This window comes from Pteronotus mesoamericanus, unplaced genomic scaffold, assembly GCF_021234165.1.
Source record: "Pteronotus mesoamericanus isolate MK-2021 breed Mesoamerican mustached bat unplaced genomic scaffold, CSHL_Meso_final contig_42, whole genome shotgun sequence".
NCBI classification, from domain to species: domain Eukaryota; kingdom Metazoa; phylum Chordata; class Mammalia; order Chiroptera; family Mormoopidae; genus Pteronotus; species Pteronotus mesoamericanus.
The window spans coordinates 81,128-105,897 of NW_026555157.1; the positions used below are offsets into that span (position 1 = coordinate 81,128).

At 35.2% G+C, this 24,770-nt stretch overlaps 2 protein-coding genes across 4 annotated transcripts in view; one reads left to right on the top strand and one right to left on the bottom strand.

Moving 5' to 3' along the window:
• Positions 1 to 24,770, top strand: part of ZBTB20 (zinc finger and BTB domain containing 20) — an 804,941-nt gene that overhangs the window by 80,779 nt on the left and 699,392 nt on the right. The window lies entirely within an intron of this gene.
• On the bottom strand, positions 22,662 to 24,332 carry LOC129073656 (glycylpeptide N-tetradecanoyltransferase 1-like). The gene is given in 2 exon segments (XM_054577276.1): positions 22,662 to 23,360; positions 23,363 to 24,332. Coding segments are annotated over 2 exon segments (1,479 nt in total). The 3' UTR covers positions 22,662 to 22,851.

Sequence of the window (24,770 nt, forward strand, 5' to 3'; positions counted from 1 at the left end):
TGCTGACTAGTAGTTACAAAGTAGTCATGGGGATAGAAAGTATAGCACAGGGAACATAGTCAACAACATTGTAGTAACTGTATGGTGCCAGGTGGGTACCTGAAGTATCAGGGGAACACTTTGTAAGGTAGATGGTTGTCTAACCACTATGTTACACACCTGAAAGTAATACAAAATAATGTTGAATGCAAACTGTAATTGAAAAATTAACTAAAAAAAGTGTGAAATATATTTAGGAAGGTTTTACATTTCTGTTTCATAGCTTGGGAATTTGGGACAAAAAGTGGCAGTATTAACATTAGGAAGGAAAAACTGTTACTCAGAGAAGGAAATATATTAAAAATACGCTAGTTGGCTGAATATTAGGAAGATAAAAAGAAGGGAAATGGATCATATAAGAGAGCTAAGTCTATCTTTAATGATAGGAAATTAATAGCTTATATCTACAATTTACAAATTAAGAATATAAGCATGTTGTTTAGAGAGAAAGAGATAAATACTAGAATTTTGAGAGGGTTGCCTCAAAGGTTAGAATATGGGCTGCTGTTTTTCTCTCTTTTTTTTTTTAGTATATTGACTATGCTATTACAGTTGTCCCATTTTTTTCTCCTCTTTATCACCCTCTACCCCCCGTTCCCATCAGCATTTGCCCCCGTCCCTTAGTTCATGTCCGTGGGATGTACATATATGTTCTTTGGCTTCTTCATTTCCTATACAGTTCTTAACCTTACCCTGTCTACTTTGTACCTACCAATTATACTTCTTATTCCTTGTACCTTTTCTCCCATTCTCCTGCTCACCGCTGATAACCCTCCATGTGATCTCCATTTCTGTGATTCTGTTCCTGTTCTAGTTGTTTGCTTTGTTTGTTTTTGTCTTTTTAGGTTCAGTTGTTGATAGTTGTGAGTTTACTGTTATTTTACTGATCGCTGAGTAGCTTTTTAATAGTAAAAACCCTATGACTCTATGACCCTGTTAATAGCGTGGTTATACCTGTAGGATTAATATCTTCAGGAATTTTAACAATAGACTTCCAGTTAAACCTTCCAGTTAAAACTGTTCATAGTTTCAATCTTATTTTTCTTAGAGAAGTCCCTGTAACATTTCATATAATAAGAGCTTGGTGATGATGAGCTCCTTTAACTTGACCTTACCTGGGAAGCATTTTATCTGCCCTCCCATTCTAAAGGATAGCTTTGCTGAATTCAGTACTCTTGGATGTAGGTCCTTGTTTTTCATGACTTTGAATACTTCTTTCCAGCCCCTTCTTGCCTGCAAGGTTTCTTTTGAGAAATCAGCTGATAGTCTTATGGGAACTTCTTAGTAGGTAACTGTCTCTTTTTTTTCTTGCTGCTTTTAAGATTCTCTCCTTATCTTTAATCTTGGATAATGTAATTATGATATGTCTTGGTGTGTTACTCCTTGGGTCCAACTTCTTTGGGACTCTCTGAGCTTCCTGAATCTCCTGGAAGTCTCTTTCCTTTGTCAGATCAGGAAATTTTTTTTCATTATTTTTTCAAGTAAGTTTTCAATTTCTTGGTCTTCCTCTTCTCCTTCTGTCACCCCTGTGATTCAGATGTTGGGACATTTTAAGTTGTCCCAAGGTTCATAAGCCTCTCCTCATTTTTCTTGAATTCCTGTTTCTTCATTCTGTGCTGGTTGACTATTTATTTCTTCCTTCTGTTTTTCCTCTATTTTGCATCTGTACTCAACCATTTCTGTGAGCATCGTGACTACCTGTATTTTGAACTCTGCATCTGATAGGTTGACTATCAGCTCTTTGCTTAGTTCTGTTTTTGGAGTTTTGATCTGTTCTTTCATTTGGGCCATAATTTCTTTGTCTTAGTGATCCTATTACATTGTACGGAGTGGAGTGTTAGGTATTTGCCAGGGTTAGGCAACCTGCTTCACTGCATGGGTGGTGCCTTATGTAGGGGAGGGTTCAGAGAAGGAACAATGCAACTTGCTGGACTCTTGTGCCACTTTCAGTCACTTACCTCACTACCCACAAGCAAGTTGGTCCCTTTTGATGCTGATTCCTGAGTGGGTGGGTATGTGTACATTTTGAGACCCCATGGATCTCTCCAATGAACTTTCCTGTGAGACTGGGAGTTTCTCCCACTGCCACCACCCCCATGGGTTTTTACAGCTGGAGGTTTTGAGGCTTTAGTTTCCTGTGCTGGAACCCTGGGTGGCATGGTATGTCTTGCTCCCCAGTTTTTCCTTCTAGTGTATCTGCAGAGAATGTGGAATCACCTGACCCACCAGCCACCGCCCTCACCTACCTAGTGTGCCGCCTTGCCACGGGTCGTCTCCACTCCAGTTGCCCGTCTCTGCCCCTCCTAGCAGTCTGAATGAATGTTTCTTCTTTAACTCCTTGGTTGTCAGACTTCCATACAATTTGATTTTCTGGCAGTTCTGGTTGTTTTTTTGTTTTTAAATTTGTTGTTGTCCTTCTTTGGTTGTGCGAGGAAGCAAAGTGTGTCTATCTACATTCCATCTTGGCCAGAAGTCTCTTCTCTTTTTAAAAAATTTTTATTAGAATTTATTTGAGCCTAACTGAAGACATACTTGTACGTTGGGAGCAAGATCTCAAATATGTATTCCAGAGATAACAGCTTTGCAGCTTCTTTTATACATTTAAAATTAAGGAGAGGAGGAACTCGAGGAAGATTACATGAAGGTGGGAGAGAGCAACTGGGGATTGGATTATAGGACAGTTAACAAGATCATGTGTTCTCTTGAGGGTGGTTACAGTTTTTTTCAAATGTGTTAACCTGAGTGCACAGAAACAATGGACAGAGTTTATATAAGACAAGGATAAAACCTTTCACTAAAGAAGTTATATACCTGAGGCATGACTACCCACCATTACCTGCCCGTTTAGGAATTTATGATCAGAGGTTACTTCTCATAGGACCTCGCCCTCCCCGCCCCTCTTAATTTTTGTCCACAGTTGCTCCTTTTGATCATAAATCAATTTGAAGGATGCATTTGTGACTAATGTTTCGATAGGACAGTATCGTCTCACGACACCGGGAAGTCTCATTCCTAGAGAGTCTCAGTATCCACAGTAGTCTTAACCATTGGGGATGGAGCTATAGTATAACCAAGGGATTTGAGTTGAGGCTTAATTTTCCCAAAATGTGAAGGGCAGATAAAAAGAAGGAAGTCAGGTGTATGGCCTTCCTCGCAGAAAAACACTCTCTATCATGCATGTCTATCCTGTGAACTATCATGACCCCAGTTTTGCCTTCTCCCTCATTTTTCTGTAATTGGCATCTAATATAACATTTACATAAGCCATAAAAAAGAGTATTAACAGTCATCTTATACATGCTCAGTAATCATAAACACTTGGAATATATAGAAAAACCCAAAGAACAAGTACAACTATTATCATGACTAATATTATTAGCAGACAGGTAAAGATAATAAGTTTCTGAGTTCAATATTAATACACAAGGCTTGTTAATTCTTTGTATAGCTTTCTACCTCTGAGGTCAGCAACTTCTTACCCTAGAAGACTTTGATGACCATTGTAGGCAGAGCAGAGGCAAGTGTCATAAACAGGGTTAGGTGTCCATTTGTGGTTAGGCACATGAGGAGGTCTCTTCCAGTTAGGTTGGGCTATATCTTTTATTTGATATCCTTTCCCAAAAACGGTATCTAAAGTCTGTCTTCTGGGAGCCTGCTGTTTTTTTGAAAAATAAGTTTGTGGTACTATTTAGCTAGTAAACTATGCAGATACTTTGAAAATAATGAGAAACGATTATTTAAAAATTACAAGAGATTAAGAATGTAAGTATTTTGGGTTTTGATTTTGCAGATAGAAGAGTAACTATTGATGGAGTGTACATATTTGACTTATCTGGAAGAATTATACATGGACATTTTTTCTCTTGAGAATTGCAGAAATTTGGACATTCTTTCTCTTGAGAATAAATGTTATTTGGAGGGATTTCTTCTTATCCCTAAACAGTACACCTGTTGTTTGCATAGTAAAAGCTATGGTAAGAAATCTAAAAGTTGTTGCTACAATTCTTAGACCTTATATGTGTGTTCCAAGTAAAAGAAAGTCATTAACTATGGATGGCTAAGGAGAAATAGAAAATACATGAGTAAACTTTTATTTAACTTTGTAGATATAGTCATAAAAGACAAATTAAACATAGTTCACTTGTTAAAAAAGAATACTTTCCCCTCATTCCAAGTAATGTCTAAACACTTGAGATCAAAAACTTCACATGGCTAGTTTATGCATTCTTGTGGAATGCTTTTAACTGTTCACTGACTCATTACCTATTCATCTATAGCTAATGTAAAACCACTCTTGTTGTGGTTTCAAAAATATGGAAGTTATGTGATTCAGTGCATGCAGTTTAGAATTTAGATTATCTTTCAATAATCAAAAACATCCTTTGCCAAAAAATCGAGGGTGAGAGTGCTCAAAATATCAAGTGCTTTTGAAGTTTTAAAATAAAAAACTGCAACAACAAAAATTCAACAACAAATGAATACTGTGCACCCCCCACCCCCTGCCGATCATTTCTTGTAAACAAAAGTGTTTAGCAGACATCTTTAAACCTCCTTGAAAGAATTTTTAGAACATAAGAGGGGCAGAGACAGAGACCGAGGTAAAAAGGAGGGAATTTCTCCTTGAATTTTTTTTTTTTTTAAATCAAGGACATTTAGTGTTGAGAGGAGGAGAGGCGAAGTGAAGAAAGAACATGATTTGTCTCAAAGATTTACTTTATAATTGATTGTAGCTTATAAAGGTTTTCATTGATAGTTATACAGGAGGGAGAATTCCAAATTTCAATGCTGACACTTTGAAGAGTTGCCCTGTTGTTGCAGCTGCTTGGGCAGCCTTACTCCAACATCAATGGTGCATTGTGGCAGCTTGCTCCGCTTTGCTGTTTCTGATGGACGTTCTCCAGGCAGTCAAGGGCAAAGGGGCTGGCAGTGCTGGTGACTGGCATAATAGAAGTTGTTGGACCAGTTTGGAGTGTATTTGTGTGAACTGAACACTTAATGACAGATTCTGTGTTATGGTCAGTCCAAATTCAGGGTCAGAAAGTACTTTCTGGTCAATTAATAGAGAGGGGAATATATATATTTTATGTTTTCTTTTTGTGGGATTGACTGCACATTGTTTAGTGGTTTGTAGAAGGGACTCATGTTTATTGCCTGGGGAAAAAAATCAGACATAACTACACGGAAATATTTTCATTATAAAATAAATAATTAACTTTTACTGTTCATAATATTTTATTACTGACTTTTTAGGATATCCTAATTAAAAATTTCTATTTGTGAAAATCTGTTTCAGTTTTTTAGCTCTTTTCTATATGTCTAATGACGCTCTAATTTATTCTTTTAGGATCATAAACATTTAGAAGGGATATGAAAAGTGATCTCATACTGAATAGATAGGGTCATTATTTGGAAGAATATGACATAATGTTAGGAGGCAACATAATTTTTTCTGCTAAGGAATAATTTTCACAATAGAAGAAGGGAATGGAAATCAATGCTTTAATTGGTTAGTAAGAGGCCATTCTGACAAATTTAAAATTTCATAGAGTTTGACAAATTTTATTTTAGAATGATAACCATATTTTAAAAACCCATTCACATTTATATATTGTGTTTTTAAAGCATTGTCAATATATATTTTTACTGAATCCTTATGCTAGGGCACCTGAGAAGTACTAAGTTATGAGTTCCCATTTTATAGGTCAGGAAAGGGAAGAGCAAGCAACTAAAGACTTTTGAATAGTAGGCTGTAGGTCAGACCTTTCCATTTAATCTCATTTAATATTCACTATACCCAAGAAGATGCTGTTACCTCCATTTATAGATGTGTTCAATGAAATTAAATAATGTTTTCAAGCCACACAGCTGTCAAAATATCTGGAACCCAAACCTAAGGACTTTTGCTCCAAAGCCTATGCATTTTCCATTGAAATTCATAATTTTCAGATATGACTGCATTTGGAGAATTGGAAGATATATAATACTGGATATAAGCAAATGTGTAGAATCTTAAAGATAAATTTTGCAACCTACAGAGTTAACTCGGTTTATCTGTGGCAAAATTCAAAACTGAAATATTGAATAGATTATTTGTAAGCATGTAGAAACCAAGGTGATTACTAAGAGCCACATCATTATTTCACCAAGAACAAGTCGTGTCATACTAACGCTATTTCCCTTCTTTGATAAAGTTAACTAGGTTATCATATAGGAACATTTTGCAAACATACATATCTTGATATAAGCATGGGGTTTGACAAAATGATGGCAGTGGATTTAGGTAGATTCATAAGCTATTTCAACAACTTTACTCAGGTAGTCATATTTGATTTTGTTTGTTTTTGGTAAATATGTATTAATGACCTACTTAAGAAAACTTACTATCAACTTGGATCTAGGAGAAGGATTTCCTGTAGAGGTAGCATTTTAACTGGACCTTGAGTTATAAATAGGATTTGTATAAAGAAATAGAGAAAAGGTTTGTAAGTAATAATATTAGCTCACATTTATTGACTGTATATTCTGTTCTATTTATTCTTCACAAGAATCCTTTGAGGTAGATTCTGCATTATTATCCCTGTTTTAAAAATGATAGTACTAAAAGTTCCGACAGCTTAAGTATAAACTTTCTCTGTAAACTGTTGGAGTTAGGATTTGCCCGTTACCAATTTAGCCTAGAGCCTTTACTCTTATTAAATAAAATCAAGGAAATGGGCATTAAGAGGAGGTTGTTTAGGTAAAGATGCAAAATTCTGTATGGCTAGAACATAGCTGTGCCTAGAGGAAGATATCAAGTAGTGCCTTTGACTTTACTGTCGTCAAATGTTATTTTATCTATCAGTGATTTGGATGAAAGAGTAAGAAATTTATTTAAAATTTTAAAATTACTCAGTAATGAGCTTTAATAGGAACAAATATTATTTCTGTATTTTGTTTCAAAATATTATTAATACAACCAGGTGTCACTTACATTACATGGTTCTTGAAAATAAACCCTGAAATTTGTATGAGACAATGGGGAGAAGCAGATACTTAAAAAAACTAATTCCATCTTCTGTTGCATTGAAATAATTATATGTTTTGTGCCTAGATAGACTTTGCTGACCATGATGTAGAGTAGGGGAACTGAAGAAGAACACAGTGATCACTCTGAGTTGAGAAGACAGAAGTTGAAAGTTAGGGAGACTGTGGAAATGGAATTAGTAGTGTAGAGTACTGGAGGGGAGGGAGATATAAGGAGAAAGAGCTGCAGAAATCTGCAAAGGCATTGTCATGAGCCTGTTGCTAAATACCAAACTGCATGTACTTTGGGTGAACTTCAAGAAGCTGGGCAAAGAACAACTAGAGAGTTGAAAAATGAACCACTCCCAGAGTTTATATAAGGACTGGAGACATCTACCTTTGTTCAGCCAAAGTGGAGAGACCTTGTTAATAGTGTGGGGAATGAGAACCCAAAAGAATCACCCTTTTGCGCTATATAAAGTGATACTGACATATCCTAGGAATTAGGACGTAGACATATCTTTGGGGCCTATCATTCAACCCACTATAGCAGGGAAATTTAAAAATATTTTTAATTAAATTATAATGAAGCCAAATATTTTGGGATGCAGCTAATGTGATGGTTAGAAGAAAAATTGTAGCTTTAAATTATTATATTAGAAATGAGAAAGAACTACAGTGAGCTAAGGTTCCACCTTAAGGAGTTAGACAAAAATGGCAAATCCACCACAAAGTAAGTAGGCATGAGGAAATAATAAAGCTTAAATAAAGTAAATAAAAATATATAAACAGAAGAAAATATAAATGAAATATAGCTTACTTTGAAATTATGAATAAAGTTGCTAAACTTTTAGATACTTTGATCATGGAAAAAAAAGTGCAAGTTGCCAATATCAGTAATGAAAGAAGGAAATAACTATGGATCTTACAGATATTATATGAATAATAAGAGATTATTATGACCAATTTTATGCTAGTAAATCAGCAACTTAAATGATATGGACAAATTGAAAGACACAGCTAACCTAAATACTTAATGATGAAAGTAGAAATGCTTTTCTATGAATATCAGTAACAAAGTAATCATGTTCACTCTAGCCACGTTTATTTGTCATTTTTTGGAGACCCTTAGGTGCAATTAAGTAAGAAAAAGAAAGGCATAAATATTGGAAAGGAAGAAGTAAACTGCATTCATTCATTCACAAATGACATAATCTTGTTCTTATAAACAAGAATTTATATAAAATCCTATGAATTTACAAAAGCTAATAGAACTGATAGTATATCATAATTTCAGAGTACAAGATAAATACACAAAAATCAATTATATTGCATGTTAACAGCAAACAATGAGAAAAGGAAATATAAAATAATCATTTATCGGTCCTGGTGCCAAGCAGAGCTTCTCCGCCTCTCTCCCTAGCCTGGAGTGGGCTGCAGCTTCCTTCCTGAGTGGCTCCCTTACTAGACAGGTGAGTCCTGGGCCCAGGGGTCATGCTCTGGGCTACTGGAGCATGCTTGAGCGTGCTGGAGCAGAGAAGGGACTGTCCCTAAGACCATCCTGCTTGTCATTTTGCGGAGGTTCTGTTCTAACCTCAGGCATACCTTGACTTCACAGCCACCAAGCTTTAGAGAGGGGAAGGGAAGGTGAGACCTGTGCCCCCACCACTGGCTTCCAGAAATAGAAAACACTGTGGGTCAGGAGCCAGAGCCTTTTGGTCTCATCTGAGCCTTCCCAGTGGCTTCCTACCTTACTTTGGGCGAATTCTGCCCCTCACTGGGCCCCACCCACAAAGTCAGAGGGGTTTTTCGGTGGGTCCAAGTTCCAAACAGACTTTAGTTCATTTCCTTGACCAGCTTCCTCTAAGACATGTCCCAGATTCACGAGACAAGTCCCTTCTCCTGCAAATGTGGCTGCGCCCTGACTTCTGAACCCTCAGGTTTCAGCTGGAAACTTGAATCAGCTCTGTCTGGGGGAAGGAGCGGCTATGCCAGTGGACAGCAAGCTGAAGAATTTGTTTCCTGTGCGTTGAAGCATTAATCCTTTCCCTGCTGTCCATCCAGACAGATGTTATTACTTCCATTAAAGATGAAGGTGGGACGCAGAGAGGCTTAGAGACAGATAGGACCAGGCTGCTCTGTTCTGCTTATTGTCTTATGTGGGTTTGCCAAAAAGAGATTAAAAAAAAATTCTGAAGATTCCTAATAAATCCTAATTTTATTAAAAAGTATCATTTATAATAGCCTAAAAATCAGATATATTTCGTTACAAAATTAACTGTATAGGTAGGTAGGATACAGATACAGACATATATGACTTATACATTGAAAAAAATACTACTCTGAGAAATTAAAGATGATGTAAATATAAGGAAAGATAAACCATGTTCATGAGTCCAAAAACTCGATATTATTAATGTTGATTTTTCCTGATGCAATCTGTAGAATCAGTGCAATCCCCATTAAAATTAAAGCAAGCTATTTATAAAAACTGATAGGGTATTTCTAAAATTTATTAGAAATGTAAATGGCCTAGAATAGTTGGGATAATTTTTTTAAATGAAGAATAAAGTAGAAGGATTTGTGTTACTTGAATTCCAAAGTTACTCTAAAGCAGTGGCAATCTAATAGGCCATTTTTTTTTTTTTTTTTGGCTTGAAGATAGACAGATAGGTCAATGTATAAGAATAGAGAACCCAGAAACAGACTCACACATATATCACTAGTAGATTTTTGACAAAGTTGCCAAGATAATTCAGCAGAGAGAGAACAGTCTCTCTGACAAATGATGCTAGGAAACTGGTTAAATCTAAACATTTTCTGTAAGGCAGGAGAAAATGTTTGCAACCTCAGAGTAGGCAAAGCTTTCTGAAAAAGGATACCAAAAGCATGAGTCATAAAAGAAAAGATAAAAAAACACTTTATCACAAATGTAAAAATCAGCTCTTTGAAAAAGGAGAAAGTAAGCCATATATACTACAAGAAAATATTTGCAGTACTCATATCTGACAATATAATTGTATTTAGAATGCTTTAAAACTCTTTCACCCAATAAATAGTAAGATAAACTGCATAAAAAGGTGAACAAAATATTTGGATCCTTCACTATACTCTGGAATTGACAACCTTTAAAGAGTATTCCAACAGAATAAATCACTTTTTGAGGTACTAATTAGACACAATGTATTGTTATGCAGTAAAAGAGGAATAAGTATTTCTTTTTCTATTTTTTTCTCCTTCTCATATTAAGCCCAAAGATACCTTAAGTTAGTATTGGTAACTACTGATATAAATGTTATGCCATAAAATTGAGAAGGAAGGATTTGGCTATGAAAAGTTAGATAGGAGAAGGTAAAAAGGGAATAAATGGTGATGGAAGGAGACTTGACTTTGGCTTGGTGAACACGCAATGCAATATACAGGTGATGTATTATAGAAGTGTACATCTAAACCTATGTAGTTTTATTAAACAATATCATCCTGGTAAATTCAATTAAACTTTTTTAAAAACCTAAATAGTTGTATGATTTAAATATCTGGATAAAAAATGGTTAATCCCCTGAATACTCTCATTGGAGAACATTATATCTGCATATCTTTTAAAATGATTTTTGAAGACACTAAAATGACAACATATAATACATATTCTGTATATTAGTTTTTAAAAAAGCAATAGAAGAGATGTTTGTTTTTCAATAATATGTATGTATCACTGCAGACGATTCTTTGCATACTGTGACATTTTTCTTTTTTAGGATAAAGTCATTACCAGGCCAAATGAGAAGTGCACATACAGGACTGTGACATATATGGCCAGAGTGCTCTTCAGAGATTCTGGGCACTTTATCTTCTTAAAATTCTATATTAATTTCTCCACTTTTTCATCAATACTTAATATTTTCAGTCGAAGCTGAGTAAAAAAGTAACACTCTCTGATACTTTGATTTTGTATTTCCTTTATTTTATAGCATCTCTTTTTATTAATCATTTGAACTTCTGCAAAATTTTTATTCACTTAATTTTTAAAAAATATATAGTCACCCTTTTGTCATTTGACTTGTAACTTTTATATAAAATTATTTAGCATGCAATTTAAATTTTTATATAATTCTGTCTCTCAATATTTTAAAGTTTTCTTACCTTGGCATTATGTTAAGGGAAATTTCTGTACTTCAACGCTATAAAAATATTTTTCATGTTTTATTCTCTAAAGCATTTATTATTTCATTCTCTATAATTTTAATTCTCTGTGATTATTTTAGTGTATAAATTTCAACCACTTAGGTTCATGAAGTAAAAATGAGCTAACAAAAGACTGAAACATGATAAATGTTTGTGATTATTAATGGTAATGTTATTATATGATGATAATAGAAAAATAATAGATAACATTTATTGAGCATTTACTGTCTGCTAGGAATTGTATTTTTATATTTTTTATTTTTATAACTAGGATATAGGTTAGGTATCAGCATGTCTGTTATCTCTCAACAGTAAAGAAGCAAATTCAGAGAATAAGTAATTTACCTAATATCTCATTTTGGGTGTTAGCTTACCTGTGTTCTTTAACAAGTTACCCCAAACTTAGTGACTTAAAACAACAAATATTTATTATCTCATTATTTTTGTGATCAGGAATTTGGGAGCTGCTTAGATGCTCAAAGTTTCTTAATGGATTGTAGCCAAGATACTAGCAGGGATAGCAGTCTTGCAAAGATTGGGGCATGTGCTTCCACAGTCAATGGCTCACTCCCATGGCTATTGGCAAGAGGCCTCAGTTGCTTGTTGACTGTTGATCAGAAGCCTCAGTTCCTCACCACAGAGGTCTCTCCGTAAGGCTGTTTGAATGTGCTGATGACATGGCAGCTGGCTTCTTCCAAAGCAAGAAGAGAGAGAGAGGGAGGAGGGAGAGAGAAAGGGAGAAGGGGGGTAAGGGAGGATTGGTGGAGGGGGGGAGAGAGAGGGAGAAAAGGAGAGAGAGCAGAATTTTGTGTTTGTAATGGTTAAAATTGCTTCATGGCTGTATGTATTAGTGATAGCAAAAGGAAAGCCCAAAAGCTGAGACTTACATTTTGTACATGGCTCTGGTTTCAGGGAGCCTCTGGAATGTTTGTGTTATCAGGAAAACATGAACTACCTTAAAGTTCTGATTTCTGCATCTCAGACTTGAGGCTGAAAACCTTCAACATGAACTAGCATGAGAACTGGAGGCAGATCCTAATAGTTCTTATAATTAGGTTCAACATTTTCCCAATGCCTGTAAAGCATTGTAAGAGTAAAATTATTGCGTGTGAAAAGTAACTAAGAAAATTTAACACGATTGTGTTACCTTTGGGAGTAATTGTTATGAAAATAATTCCTATAGGGTCAACTTGGAAGCCATTCCTAGGTTTTTGTTTGTTTTGCTTTTGTAGACCAGAGTGTCAAATCAATCAATTATGTATTATCCAAGTATTTGTTTCTTTCATGATGGTGGATAACTTCAAATATTATTCCTTTATTGGCAGTTAATTATGCATTGTTAATTTGTGTTTGAACTGTGCAGATTTAGCTTAGAGAGATTATAAGCACAGAATGTGATGTAGTATTCTGATAAACACCAAACTGGGAAAAGATTTGGGTTTGGGTTCTAAAGTGGCTCCAAGTAAGTGCAACATCTGAGATAATTAATATAATCTCTCAACCTAAATTCTTTATTTTTAATATTAGAAGTTGGGTGAGAAATGTGCAAATTTGCTATGATCCCAATTATTGAGCCTAAATTAACAAAGCTTAAAGAATAAATTGTAATACTTTTACTGGTTATTTCCTTCTTTCCTTGGAAAAACAAATGAAAAAGAACAGCTTATACTGAAAGTTGGAATAGTGTCTTTTACTGCTCATTATTAACAGATTATTTGATATTTTTAATAAAAAATGTCTTCTTTCACAGATATATCTCTAGAGTTTATTTTTTATCAGTTGTCATAGGTTTTCTGTTTTGGCTATGTAAGTAGTGTTGTATATTTTAATGCCTTACATGTTAAAATTCTGAATTTTTATTTTTCAAAGGAGATATTGATTACTGGGAGACATTTGGCTCATATTGTGCCTACAGAGTAAATAATTTAGACAACTGAACATGAAAGCCTAATTTAATTGAAACTATAATCATTAGTAATTTTCATGGTATAGATGGAGGTATTTTTTTGTGCTATAGTGCCAGACCAACCACAAACTAAACCCAATAAAAACTTTGCAACATATTCTGATAACTATACATTCTGTTATAGTCAATTTTCATCCTTTTTTATATTTGTTTCTGTGAGTATTACAATATGCTATCTTTTAGAAGTTTGATTCAGAACTAAGCGATGAACAGGTAGCCAACCTGTCAGATGCACACAGTTCAAAACACTGGTAATCTGGATGCTCACTGAATTGGTTGAGTATGGTCACAAAATGGAAGAAAAAGTGAAGGCTACAAAGTGAAATAAGGAAAAATAAACAGGGGGCCAACAGTAAAGAGAAAGAAACCTGGGACTCAAATCAATGATTGGGAGCAAAAGGAGGAGATAAACATTCAGCCAGAACAGAATAAAGAAATAAGAATTCAAAAAAATGAGGAATGGCTTAGGAACCTCTGGGACAACTTTAAACATTCTAACATCCGAATCACAGGGGTGCCAGAAGGAGAAGAGGAAGACCAAGAAATTGAAAACTTACTTGAAAAAATAATGAAAAAAAATTTCCTGATCTGACAAAGGAAAGAGACTTCCAGGAGATTCAGGAAGCTCAGAGAGTCCCAAAGAAGTTGGGCCAAAGGAAGCACACACCAAGGCACATCGTAATTACATTATCCAAGATTAAAGATAAGGAGAGAATCTTAAAAGCAGCAAGAAAAAAAAAGAGACAGTTACCTACCAAGAAGTTCCCATAAGACTGTCAGCTGATTTCTCAAAAGAAACCTTGCAGGCAAGAAGGGGCTGGAAAGAAGTATTCAAAGTCATGAAAAACAAGGACCTACATCCAAGAGTACTGTATTCAGCAAAGCTATCCTTTAGAATGGGAGGGCAGATAAAATGCTTCCCAGGTAAGGTCAAGTTAAAGGAGCTCACCATCACCAAGCCCTTATTATATGAAATGTTACAGGGACTTCTCTAAGAAAAATAAGATCAAAAACTAGGAATGGTAAAATGACAACAACTCACAACTATCAACAACTGAACCTTAAAAAACACAAAAAGACAAACAAACTAAGCAAACAATTAGAATAGGAACAGATCCATAGAAATGGAAATCAGAGGGGAGGGGGAGGGGGAAGGATTGGGGAAGGCTACAGGTAATAAGCAGCATAAATAGTAGCTACAAAATAGGCAGAGGAAGGTTCAGAATAGTATAGGAAATGGAGAAGAAGCCAAAGCACTTACATGTATGACCCATGGGCATGAACTAAGGGGGGGAGGGGCGATGTGGGTGGAGGGGAATAAGGGGAATAAAAGGTAGAAAAAATATGGGATAACTGTAATAGCATAATCAATAAAATATATATTTTTAAAAGAAGTATACTGGACTGGTCCACAGAGAATTGATATAATTTAAGTAAAGAGGAAAATGGATTCTCAGCTTTCAGTATGGAAATTCCTCAATTATAGAATGAATATATATCACAATGCAAGTGAGGATGAAATACAGTGAAATCTCATTAATAGATATGTTAATATAAGCATATTTAATTTATATAAATTTAATCACATGCATTGATTAAAAGAAAAAATGTATAATTATTGTGTAGATTTTCAATACATATTCTACTGAAATGAGGTCTTGCTCATTAGTGAGCTCATCACTCTCAAAATGAGACAGGAAATGTGGTTGAACCCTTTATACTTCTTATGTGGTCATCTTCCCATTTTAATAATTCTAATATTTCTAATATTTGATGACAAATCCTGCGTAGTCCCTCAGATCAATTCAATTACTTTCTGTGGTGCTGACCTGAAAGAAAAACAAATCCAAAAAAACAAGCAAAATAACAGAAAAGCTATTTTTGTGATGGAGGGAAAAAATGGCAGGTTAGATTTATAGAAAGAGGTATATAGTGTTCATGTGCTACATCTTCTAAAGAGATAGATCAATGATTTAGAATAGTATTTCTCTTGTTTGAAGTTCACATAAAAAACAGGTTTTTTTTGTACTTCTTTATCTGTATTGATGATAGTTATTTTAGTGAAAAATCACTATTGAAAACAGATCCAAAGTGGCTGCCCAAATGAGAGAATCCTGGGCACAGATTTCAGCATTCAGATTGGTCTTTATTGTAGATTTTACTACAGTGTAATGAAAATTATATAACTAGTGAGATTGATTAATTATAAGGATTTTAAATTTAATTAAAACCTGATTAAAGAATGAAACATATTGTTAATAGTAACTAAAAACAATTCAAATACTAAAAGTTTACAGTGCTTGATACACAGTTGTGGGATTCTGAACAGTTTTTTTCTTCTGAAATTTCTACTTTTTTACATTTTAAAAATTTCTTATAAAGGTGTTTATAGTTTTATAATAGAAAATTAAGTATACTTCAAAAAATTATAATAAAACTCTTAGAAGTTTACATTTATTTCAAAATTGAATTAGATCTTTTCGTTTGTTTGTTTGCTTGTTTGTATAGGATAATCAGTGGTGGAAATGAAAGCCTGCCAGCTTCTTCCAAAGAGAAACTTTGCCTTTTAGTTGTAGACTTTGCAGGAGCAAAGATGATGAATTCCCATTTAATAATGCAACATAATTCTAATTTTATCTCTTTGACTTCATATTTCTTTCATATTTCTTTAGTATACAAGGTAGTACTGTGGTCTAGGCATTTTTAGAGAGCTTTGACATTATCAAATTTTGACTAGGCCTCTTCCATTAAGATATCAGTAATTCTGAATTTATCAAAAAAGACTTGCTGAAATTTCTTATGAAAAAAGAGGTTTGTGAAGCACATTGAGATTTTGACCAATATTACTAGAATATTTTCTAGCCTACTTAGGAGAACAAATTATCTTTGCGATATTATTTTAGCAACATAATTTCTATTCTAGCAATTAAATAACAGCTTTTAGTGGCTATATATTCATTTAAGAAAAAAATCTCTAAACCTTAATCCTGACCCCTACCAGTTTAAGCTTGCCAGCCTTCAAACTCCTACCCATCTATCATATCTCAGCATAAACCTCATTCAGGAGAATATTCTTGATCATATGTCAAATTCCTTTCTCAAGTTGTATCATAAAATCTTATTCTTTTTTCCTCCAAAATTTTCTCTCTACTGATAGTTATGCAGTTGTGTATATGGTTATGTATTAATGTCTGGCTTCCATTATGAATTAGTTAAATGGGATTGTGTCTGTTTTTTTCTTCTTATTGTCATTCTATCTATGAGTCTGTCTCTATTTTGCTTGTTAATTTAGTTTGTTTATTAGATTCTACATATGAGTGAAATCATATATTTGTCGTTCTTTCACTTATTTCACATAGCATAATGTTATCCCTTAAGTGTATATTTTGTGACCTCTATGATGTAACCATATACTTTTTGCAAAGGGATCTTTGAACACCTTGTTTACTTGGCATCTAATACCTAACAATGGTGAATGAAATTGCCAGGAAGAAACACTAAACTTGTATTAAATGTTTTTGCTTCTGTTTTTAACTATTCTATCAGAATGACCTGTAAAACCATCCAGAGCCAGCAGTGATTGAAGTCAGTTCAAGCTAATGAATCTTTCCCAAGGTGTACTTTATTGTTTAAAATAAAATAATTGGGAGTGTGTCCCAAGACATGGAGCTTCTCTTCTGTGAAATATTATTGAGTAAATAGTTTGCTTATATTCTGAAATATACTGTATTTGGTTAATACCTACAGTTGTCTAGTTGCTAGATATATAAAAATAATCATCAAATACCCCTGGTCCTCAAAGAACATGTTGTATAGAGGGGAAGACAGGCGAGTCATTGGACATTTCACTCTTGTACAATAATTGCTATTGAAGCAAGTTACTACAGAGACGTATAGGGGCATATAGGAGGAACACCTAACTCAAACCAGGGGAAGCTTCCTGTAGGACATGATGGCTAAGATGGTACTGAAAAGGCGAGTAGAAATTAGCCAGAGTAAAAGTCTTAAGGGTATTGTAGAAAGAGGAAATAGTTTGTCCAAAAGCCTGGAGGTTAAGGAAAGTATGTGACAAGTTCATGGGTGTGCAAATACTTAAGTAAGGCTGGAGAAGTTTCCAGGTAAAAGTGTATCTGTTAAAGGTGAAGTTGTGCAGGTAATCTGGAACATGAATGGGTTAGTATAAATGACTTTTTAGATAATAATCTTTAGTACAAACTCTAGTAGATTTATCGAGAAAGTACTGTTTTAAAACAGAAGTATTTAAGTTATACTCAAAAAATGGAAACAAAAAATCATAGATAGTCACATCTTTATAAACAAAGGAGAGATCATTTGCTTTTTATGTGTGTGAGAAAGTCTGATGGATGACCTTTCATAGCAGTCCTAATACATAAGCTCTGTGAGAGAAGCAGTTGTGAATTTGATTCATTTTTGGGAAGCTTATGGTTGCTTTGAAATGTAAACATTAATAATTATCTCAGCATTTGTTTTAATTCAGGCAAGATTATTTATCTTACCTGAAATGACAGACACTTTGGTGGGGATATTATTATAATTGTCATTATGATTTACCTATATAAATCAGGACCCCAAGACTCTGACTTTGGCATAGGATTTAAACCACATTAAGTAGGCAGACCTTGAGATGGTCTTTAGAAATGGGACGTTGCACAGGCTTATGTGGGAATTTTTCTATCTCAACCAAAGTAATTCAGGAATAAAAGGCTGATTACATTAATATAGAAATAGATTTTTCTTGTGTGCATAGTTATACTTCAAGTAAAAAGATAATATTTGATATAGAAAAATTTATCAGCTATTAATAATTATTTCTTTTGTTCATTCCAACACCATGATTGTAGTATTTCTGGGATTTGGACAGTGCCACATAGTTCCAGGTAACTGCATAGGGTACAAACCTTGTAAACTCTCAGTTCCCCATGGATAAGGTACATTTATGTATCAGAGCAAGCTTTTCACCAGCAATTAAGTCATGATTTATTTGTGTTAAATAAATTGTGACAACAGTCTGACACAGCTTTGGATTCCTTGTGTTTCTGAGTGTTTCCTACAAAATATAGTAATTACAACCATATACTGGAAAATACTCAGAATTTAATAACTAGAGAATAAGTCAGAGCTGTACCCTCCAGTACATCTTTTTTCCTAAGGAAAATTTGGTTACAATGTGTATAGAGTAAGCAAACTCAGCAGAAGAGCAGGAAGTAGTTTCTCCATGTCATACTTGTCCACCACAGAAGCGTATAGAAGATCCACATTTGGGGCAGAAAAGTCTGGTATTACCAAAAGCAGAACCTCTTACACTGTCCCTTTAATGAATAGAAACAAAGTTATTACTACTTTAGACATTATATCAATACTGCAGTAGAAGAAAAAGTGAAGAATCAGTGAAAAGGGATACCAAGGGAGAAAGTACCAGTTGGCTTTGAAAGAACCTGCATTGCATATCTATAATCTTTATTGACCTTGGTTCTATGGCCTTTCAATTTGTAATATTTAAAGAAGTCATGGTACTATGACTGAGGTGTATGCCAATAGAAGGTGAAAGTTTACATAAGGATTTGTATTTTTATATGCCACACACATGCATGAACTTGCTGTAAAAACAAAACAAACACTGAGAGAGGAAATCTACTGAAATTATATCTACAATGTGGTATTGTTTTGCTTGTTTGAGCTGTTGCTCAAAAGAAGATCCTTTTCAGGTGCCATTCAATCCATTTCATACCACGGACACTTACCTATCTGCAGACTAGACTGTTAATCTGAGTTATTACCCAAGAAATTGATTCAGTGTGATTATGGCTGGCGTTTTCTTTCACAGTGCTTCATAATAAGGTATTTGGATGAAGCGTGTTTTTCAGTCACAGATTAAACAAGGAGGATTGCTTATGATGTAAATGGCTTGCTATTCTTGAAAGTGTCTCAATTACTTAGTTTTCTTATATGTAGTAAAGATCTGTCTTTGCTGTATCACCCATCCTAACTCAGACTTCTGTTTTTTGTCCTTTATAACAGTTTTTCTTTAATTTGTTGCCTGTGGACCTGACATTTTATCAAGGGGACTATGAATTTTGGTAGTGTTAGAGAAAAAGAAATAGTGGAATAATTTTGTTCACATTCATTTCACAACAAATATTTTCACAAACTTTTGTACTTCAAGTTCACACATATATTGCAAAGATGGTTTATCTCAAACAATAATCATTTAATTGGATATGGTATATAATATGTCTTGGCTTATAAGTCTTTATATAAAGATCATTTACATTTGCTAAATTTTGCATTATTTGTTACTTCTCCGTTATAGTCCCAATCCAGAAAAGGGTATTAGTAGTTAATAATAGGTTCATTGACTATAAAAACATTAGTGAAAAACTTTAAGTTATTCACAATATTGTAGATATAAATAGTGACTATTCTGGAGCAATCTAGAACATATATTGAGTATATGCTGGGAAAAGTGAATATGCAATTGTGACAATTTCATATAAGCATCAAAAATACAAATAGAAAAGCTCCATGATGAACAATAGGAGTTCTTTTTCCTCCTAGTCTAGTGTTGTCTTTTCTCAAACTTTGTCAAATAATCAGAGGAAGCCATTGAAGTGTTGTTGTTTTTTTTTGTCATTTTTAATGCTTTCTGGTACAAAACTTGGTGACTTTTGTTGCCAAAAGTGAAGAAATAAAAACTACAAGGCTTAATTCAGAGCTGTATTCCTCAAAGCAAAAACAGATACAAGTCTTGCACAGGATTGTTTTAAAACTGGAAAATCAACCTTAAAAGTAATGACAAATATGCTCAGAGATAAAGTACAAGAAACTATTGATAACATTTCTTTATCAAACTACCTTGTTTGATTTTAGATTGTATCAACACATTAATACATTGTGGAAAAATGGATACCATATAATTTATGTACTAGCAGATATTAAATTTTAAGTTAGAAGGTCTAATTCAGCTCTTGGGATTTGTGCTGAGAAGATCTGAGAGAGAAGTGTTTGATGACTTTTTTTTCCTGCTGCCACTAAAAACCCATACTCTACAATAGAGATTTGTGTTTGTTTGTTTTTAACAACTAGTTTCTGAGCTGTGGTGTTGACTGAAAAAAATGTCATTGTTACTGTATGGAGAACCTGTCTTACTCATAACAAGGTGAGGCTTGTTTATATATGAATCAAAATGGTTTCTCTTGAAAGCCAATCCATAAACTACCTTAACAAGTATAAATGAGGGATGAGAGAAATAATACATTTTTATAATTCCTTTATTGTCCATAAAGAGTATTCCTATAATTGCAAGAAGTGCCAGGTTGTATAATTCAGTTCTTAAATGGCCTTAACTCAATTTAAGGTCACATGATTTTTAGTTGAGATAAGAAAGCAACATTTCTTCATAATACAAATCCTGTTGGCAAATGACTCCATGACCACTGAGAATGTGGCACTTATCCAGCATTAGACATCTTCGTGTATCTTGGGGGCAAGAAATCAATGCTACATTTTTAATGTACTAAAGGAGTGATTTTCAACATTTTTTGTCTCATGGCACAAAAACATAGGTACAATATTGATTCATTCAAAGCAGACCACCATTGTTGTGTTGGTGGTGGTTATTTTTTTTAAATTTGACAATCTAAGGGAAAAGAGGTCAGTGCCCCCTGACTGAATAGTCAGGTACTGCATGTTTTAAAATTTCTTGCAACACATCAACCTTTTGTGGCTCACAGGTGAAAACTGCTGTACTAAAGGATGGATTAAAAATTCATTCTTGGTATTGCAAGTTGAAAGCCTCAGCTTTTCAAATTTGAATAATTGTTGACTTCGTATCTGACATGTACTGACATAGTTCTCAACTAGAAGTTCCATAACCTTGGGTTTAATGGTTTTTACAAATTACCCTAAACTACTTCACAGAGGCACCACTAACTTGCTACTAAACCTGAAAACGTATAACTATAAATCACAATTCTCTGGTTAGTTAAAAAAAGTTAAAAAGTTTCTTCTGTATAAAATTTTACTTGTACTATGGCTTAAACAACTTGTCATCAGGGCAGATAAAGATAACCTGATGAAAGATTGGAAAGGGATAGCATTCTTCCCCGTGAAATTGGTGGTCCATATGTTTGTTCAACCGTCATCAAGAAATCTAGCAAATGTTAAAAGTTTGAGAAATAATCTTAGAATCTTTACAATATAAGAAGAAAAAGTAAATAAGTTTCAAAACAAAATTTGAATTTAGGGAGAAGCTTTGGAAGTGATAGAGAAAAAGGAATATCTTTATGCTGAAGAGTTTTTTTCCCAGTTTTCTGAAAGGGAAGGTTAAATCCTGTATTCATATCCCTCTCCTCTTAATTAGTTTTCATTTTCCTATTGTAAAGCTTTTCCCCTCCAGTGATATTTTGGAGAATTTGTAGCACTATGAATTTGACTAAATCAGTTATGTTTTAGCTGCTTGACAGTTTTTTTTTTTTTCCATTTAAGAAGGAATAAAAGCAGTGCAGACAACTAAGATTCCCTTCTATAGCACCGATAGGCTCCTCCCATGTAGAGCAGTAAGACCTTTAATAATAACAGTGCCAACAAATATTTGAGTGCATCCTCTTACTGTTCTAGGTCCCTTCCGACCATTATTTCATTTAATCATCATAATATGTACATAAGATAACCATTATGCCCATTTTTTTAATGAGGAAACTGAGCGTCTTACAGGCTAAAAATAGCCTGTGTCCTAAACTGTGCTAAACAGTTGAGAAGATAAAAACACTATCCCAGTCATGCTTTTTACTTGGCATTGCCAACTGTGATATAGTCAATGTAGGGTGAGGTTCAGGAATTGATATATTTATGTACTTATTTATTTTTAAAATTACTTTTTATTTTTCAATTACAGTTGACATACAACATCATATTAGTTTCAGGTGTACAATAGATTGATTAGACATTTATTATAATTTATGAAGTGATTCCCCCAATAGTCTAGTACCCATATGTAGTAATAACCATACATAGTTATTACAGCATTATTGACTGTATTCTTTATGCTTTGCTGTACTATTTTTATAACTGCCAATTTGCACATCTTAATCTCCTTTTTTTACTCTTCCCACTAGCTCCTTCCCATTTGGCAACCATCAAAATGGACTCTATGAGTTTGTTTCTGTTTTCTTTGACCGTTTATTTTGTTTTTAGGTTCCACATGTAAGTGAAATCATAAGATATTTTTCTCTGTCTTCACTTAGCATAATACTCTCTAGGTTCATCCATGTTATCACAAATGGCAAGATTTCACTCTTTTTTTAAAATATATAATATATATACTTTTATTATTCACCCGTTAACTCCATAATATGTCAATCACGAGCTAGTTTTCAGCAGTTACATTCCCTTGATCATGGCTGCATAAGGATGTGACTAACTGGAAAACAGGGAGACCAGAGACATGGCCAGAGGTGACATCACACAGCATATGCCATCACAATACAATTATCAAATCCAGTGGCTGTTTGGTAAAGCCGGTTTGCTTCTGTTCCCTTTGCCAGGGATTCTCATGTTTGTGAAAAGTGGACCAACAAGTGGTAGGGTTCCATTTCCTGGTTTGAATTCTCAGTGGCTTTATCCAGAATCTCACTGGCAACTGGTTACTGTAACACCAGCCCAACCTTCTCCACCCCCATGCTGGGGCACTTCCAGTTGTAAAGATAATACTGCAGGTTGCGGTCCCTGATGCCGAACTTGAGCTTCTCCAGGAAGGTTTTGTTCCCCTTGAGATCCAGTGTATTGAACATGTCAAATCCTTTTGTTTCGGCGAGAACAAGGGCGTCACTCATGAGGTCTAGAAGAGGGGTCTGGGTGTGAACGTTGTAGAAAGAATAAGCAGCGTTTAGACCCTTGTGGGTTGGATGGTTCATGATGGTGGAGGGAAGCATATAAAAGCTCAGGAAGTCTGTCACCTCACCGTTTGCGTTCTCCACCACAAAAGTGTTGACGATGTTCTCCAGGGGGTAGAACCAGCGCTCCACCTCATCTTGGCTCATGACTGGTGTGAGGTGGAACTGCTTCAGGTACCTGGTGAGGAGCTGGTGCACTACTGGAATGTTCTTTTTCTCCATTGGTCTCAGTCCGGGTGTCTTGGGAGACTCTGGCAGGCAGTCTTGGTGCGCTGCATGGTCATGTTTCTGCTCAGGTGGGAGAACTTCACTTCAATCAGCTTCTGTGGGTTCAGGGACCGATGCCAGTACCTGCAGGTGCCGACAGGCTTTGGTAACACCACTCCGGCCGTGTAGACAGCTTGGAAAATGGCCTCCAGGTGGACCCACTGGGTGATCTTGCGGATCAGGACCGGAGCCACCCTCTTGGAGCGCAGCTTCTTGTGGACATACAGGAAGTTAATCTCCACCATCTTTTTCTCCGTGTCATAGATGTGGATGTTTGCTGGGATGGCGCTGATGAACCTGACCAGTTTCCGACTTGAGACCACTCGAACCTCACAGTGCCACTGGGGGAGCCAGCCAGGCGGCCAGAGAGCCCATAAAAGAAATTTTGGGGAATAATCAAATCGAAACATGTTGTCATTATCTTCCACATAATTCTCATTCGGGAGGGTGTATAATTCTTTTAGCACATCACGGTCCCCCGGGTCTAAGGCGTCCCAGGTGAAGCCCTGGGGCAGGGTGTAGGGCTTCTGGCGGATGTTGTCTTTGTCAGGCTCCACGGGGCCATGGGTGTTGACCACTTCTCCCAGTTTGGGGACAGGCTGCGTGACCCAGAACTGGTAGCTTCTCTTGCTAGCCTCCTCCATTGTTTTGGCAGGTCCCTGGCCCACTGAAAAGAGTTCAATGGCCTTCTGTATTTCCTGGATCCTCTCTGCTGGCAAAGAGTTCATCTTTACAGGCTGATCCTGGGCTGAATCTGTCTCGCTGCCCTTCTCTTCCTTCTTTTTTTCTTTCTTTGTCTTCTTTTTGGCTCCAGTGTCATTGGCTGGACTCAGACCACCCCGGTTGTAGCTGTTGTCCTCATTCTCGCAATCGCTGCAGTGCTCATGGCCGTTTCTGTTCCCTTCCATCATCTGCAGCCGTGGAGGGGCTGGCGACTTCACTGCTGTCTCACTCTTGTCCGCCATCTTCTGTTCCGAGGACCGGCTTCCAAGATTTCACTCTTTTTATGACTAACAACCTAATATATATAAAATATGTACCACATTATATGTATATATTGCAAAAGGATAGCATTGCAAAGGGATATAATGTGGTATTTTGTATATTATATATTATATATAATATATATATTAAATACCACAGCTTCTTTATCCATTCATCTGTCAATGGACACTTACGTTGCTTGCATATCTTGCCTATTGTAAATAATGCTGCAGTGAACATAGGGATGCATATGTCTTTTTGAATTAGTGTTTTGAGTTTCTTTGGATAAATACCCAGAAGGGGAATATCTGGGTCCTTCTTTGTCTTTCATTATAGCCTTTATTTCAAAGTTTATTTTGTCAGATGTAAGTATTGCTACCTCAGCTTTCTTTTTTGTTTTCCGGATATATGAAATATCT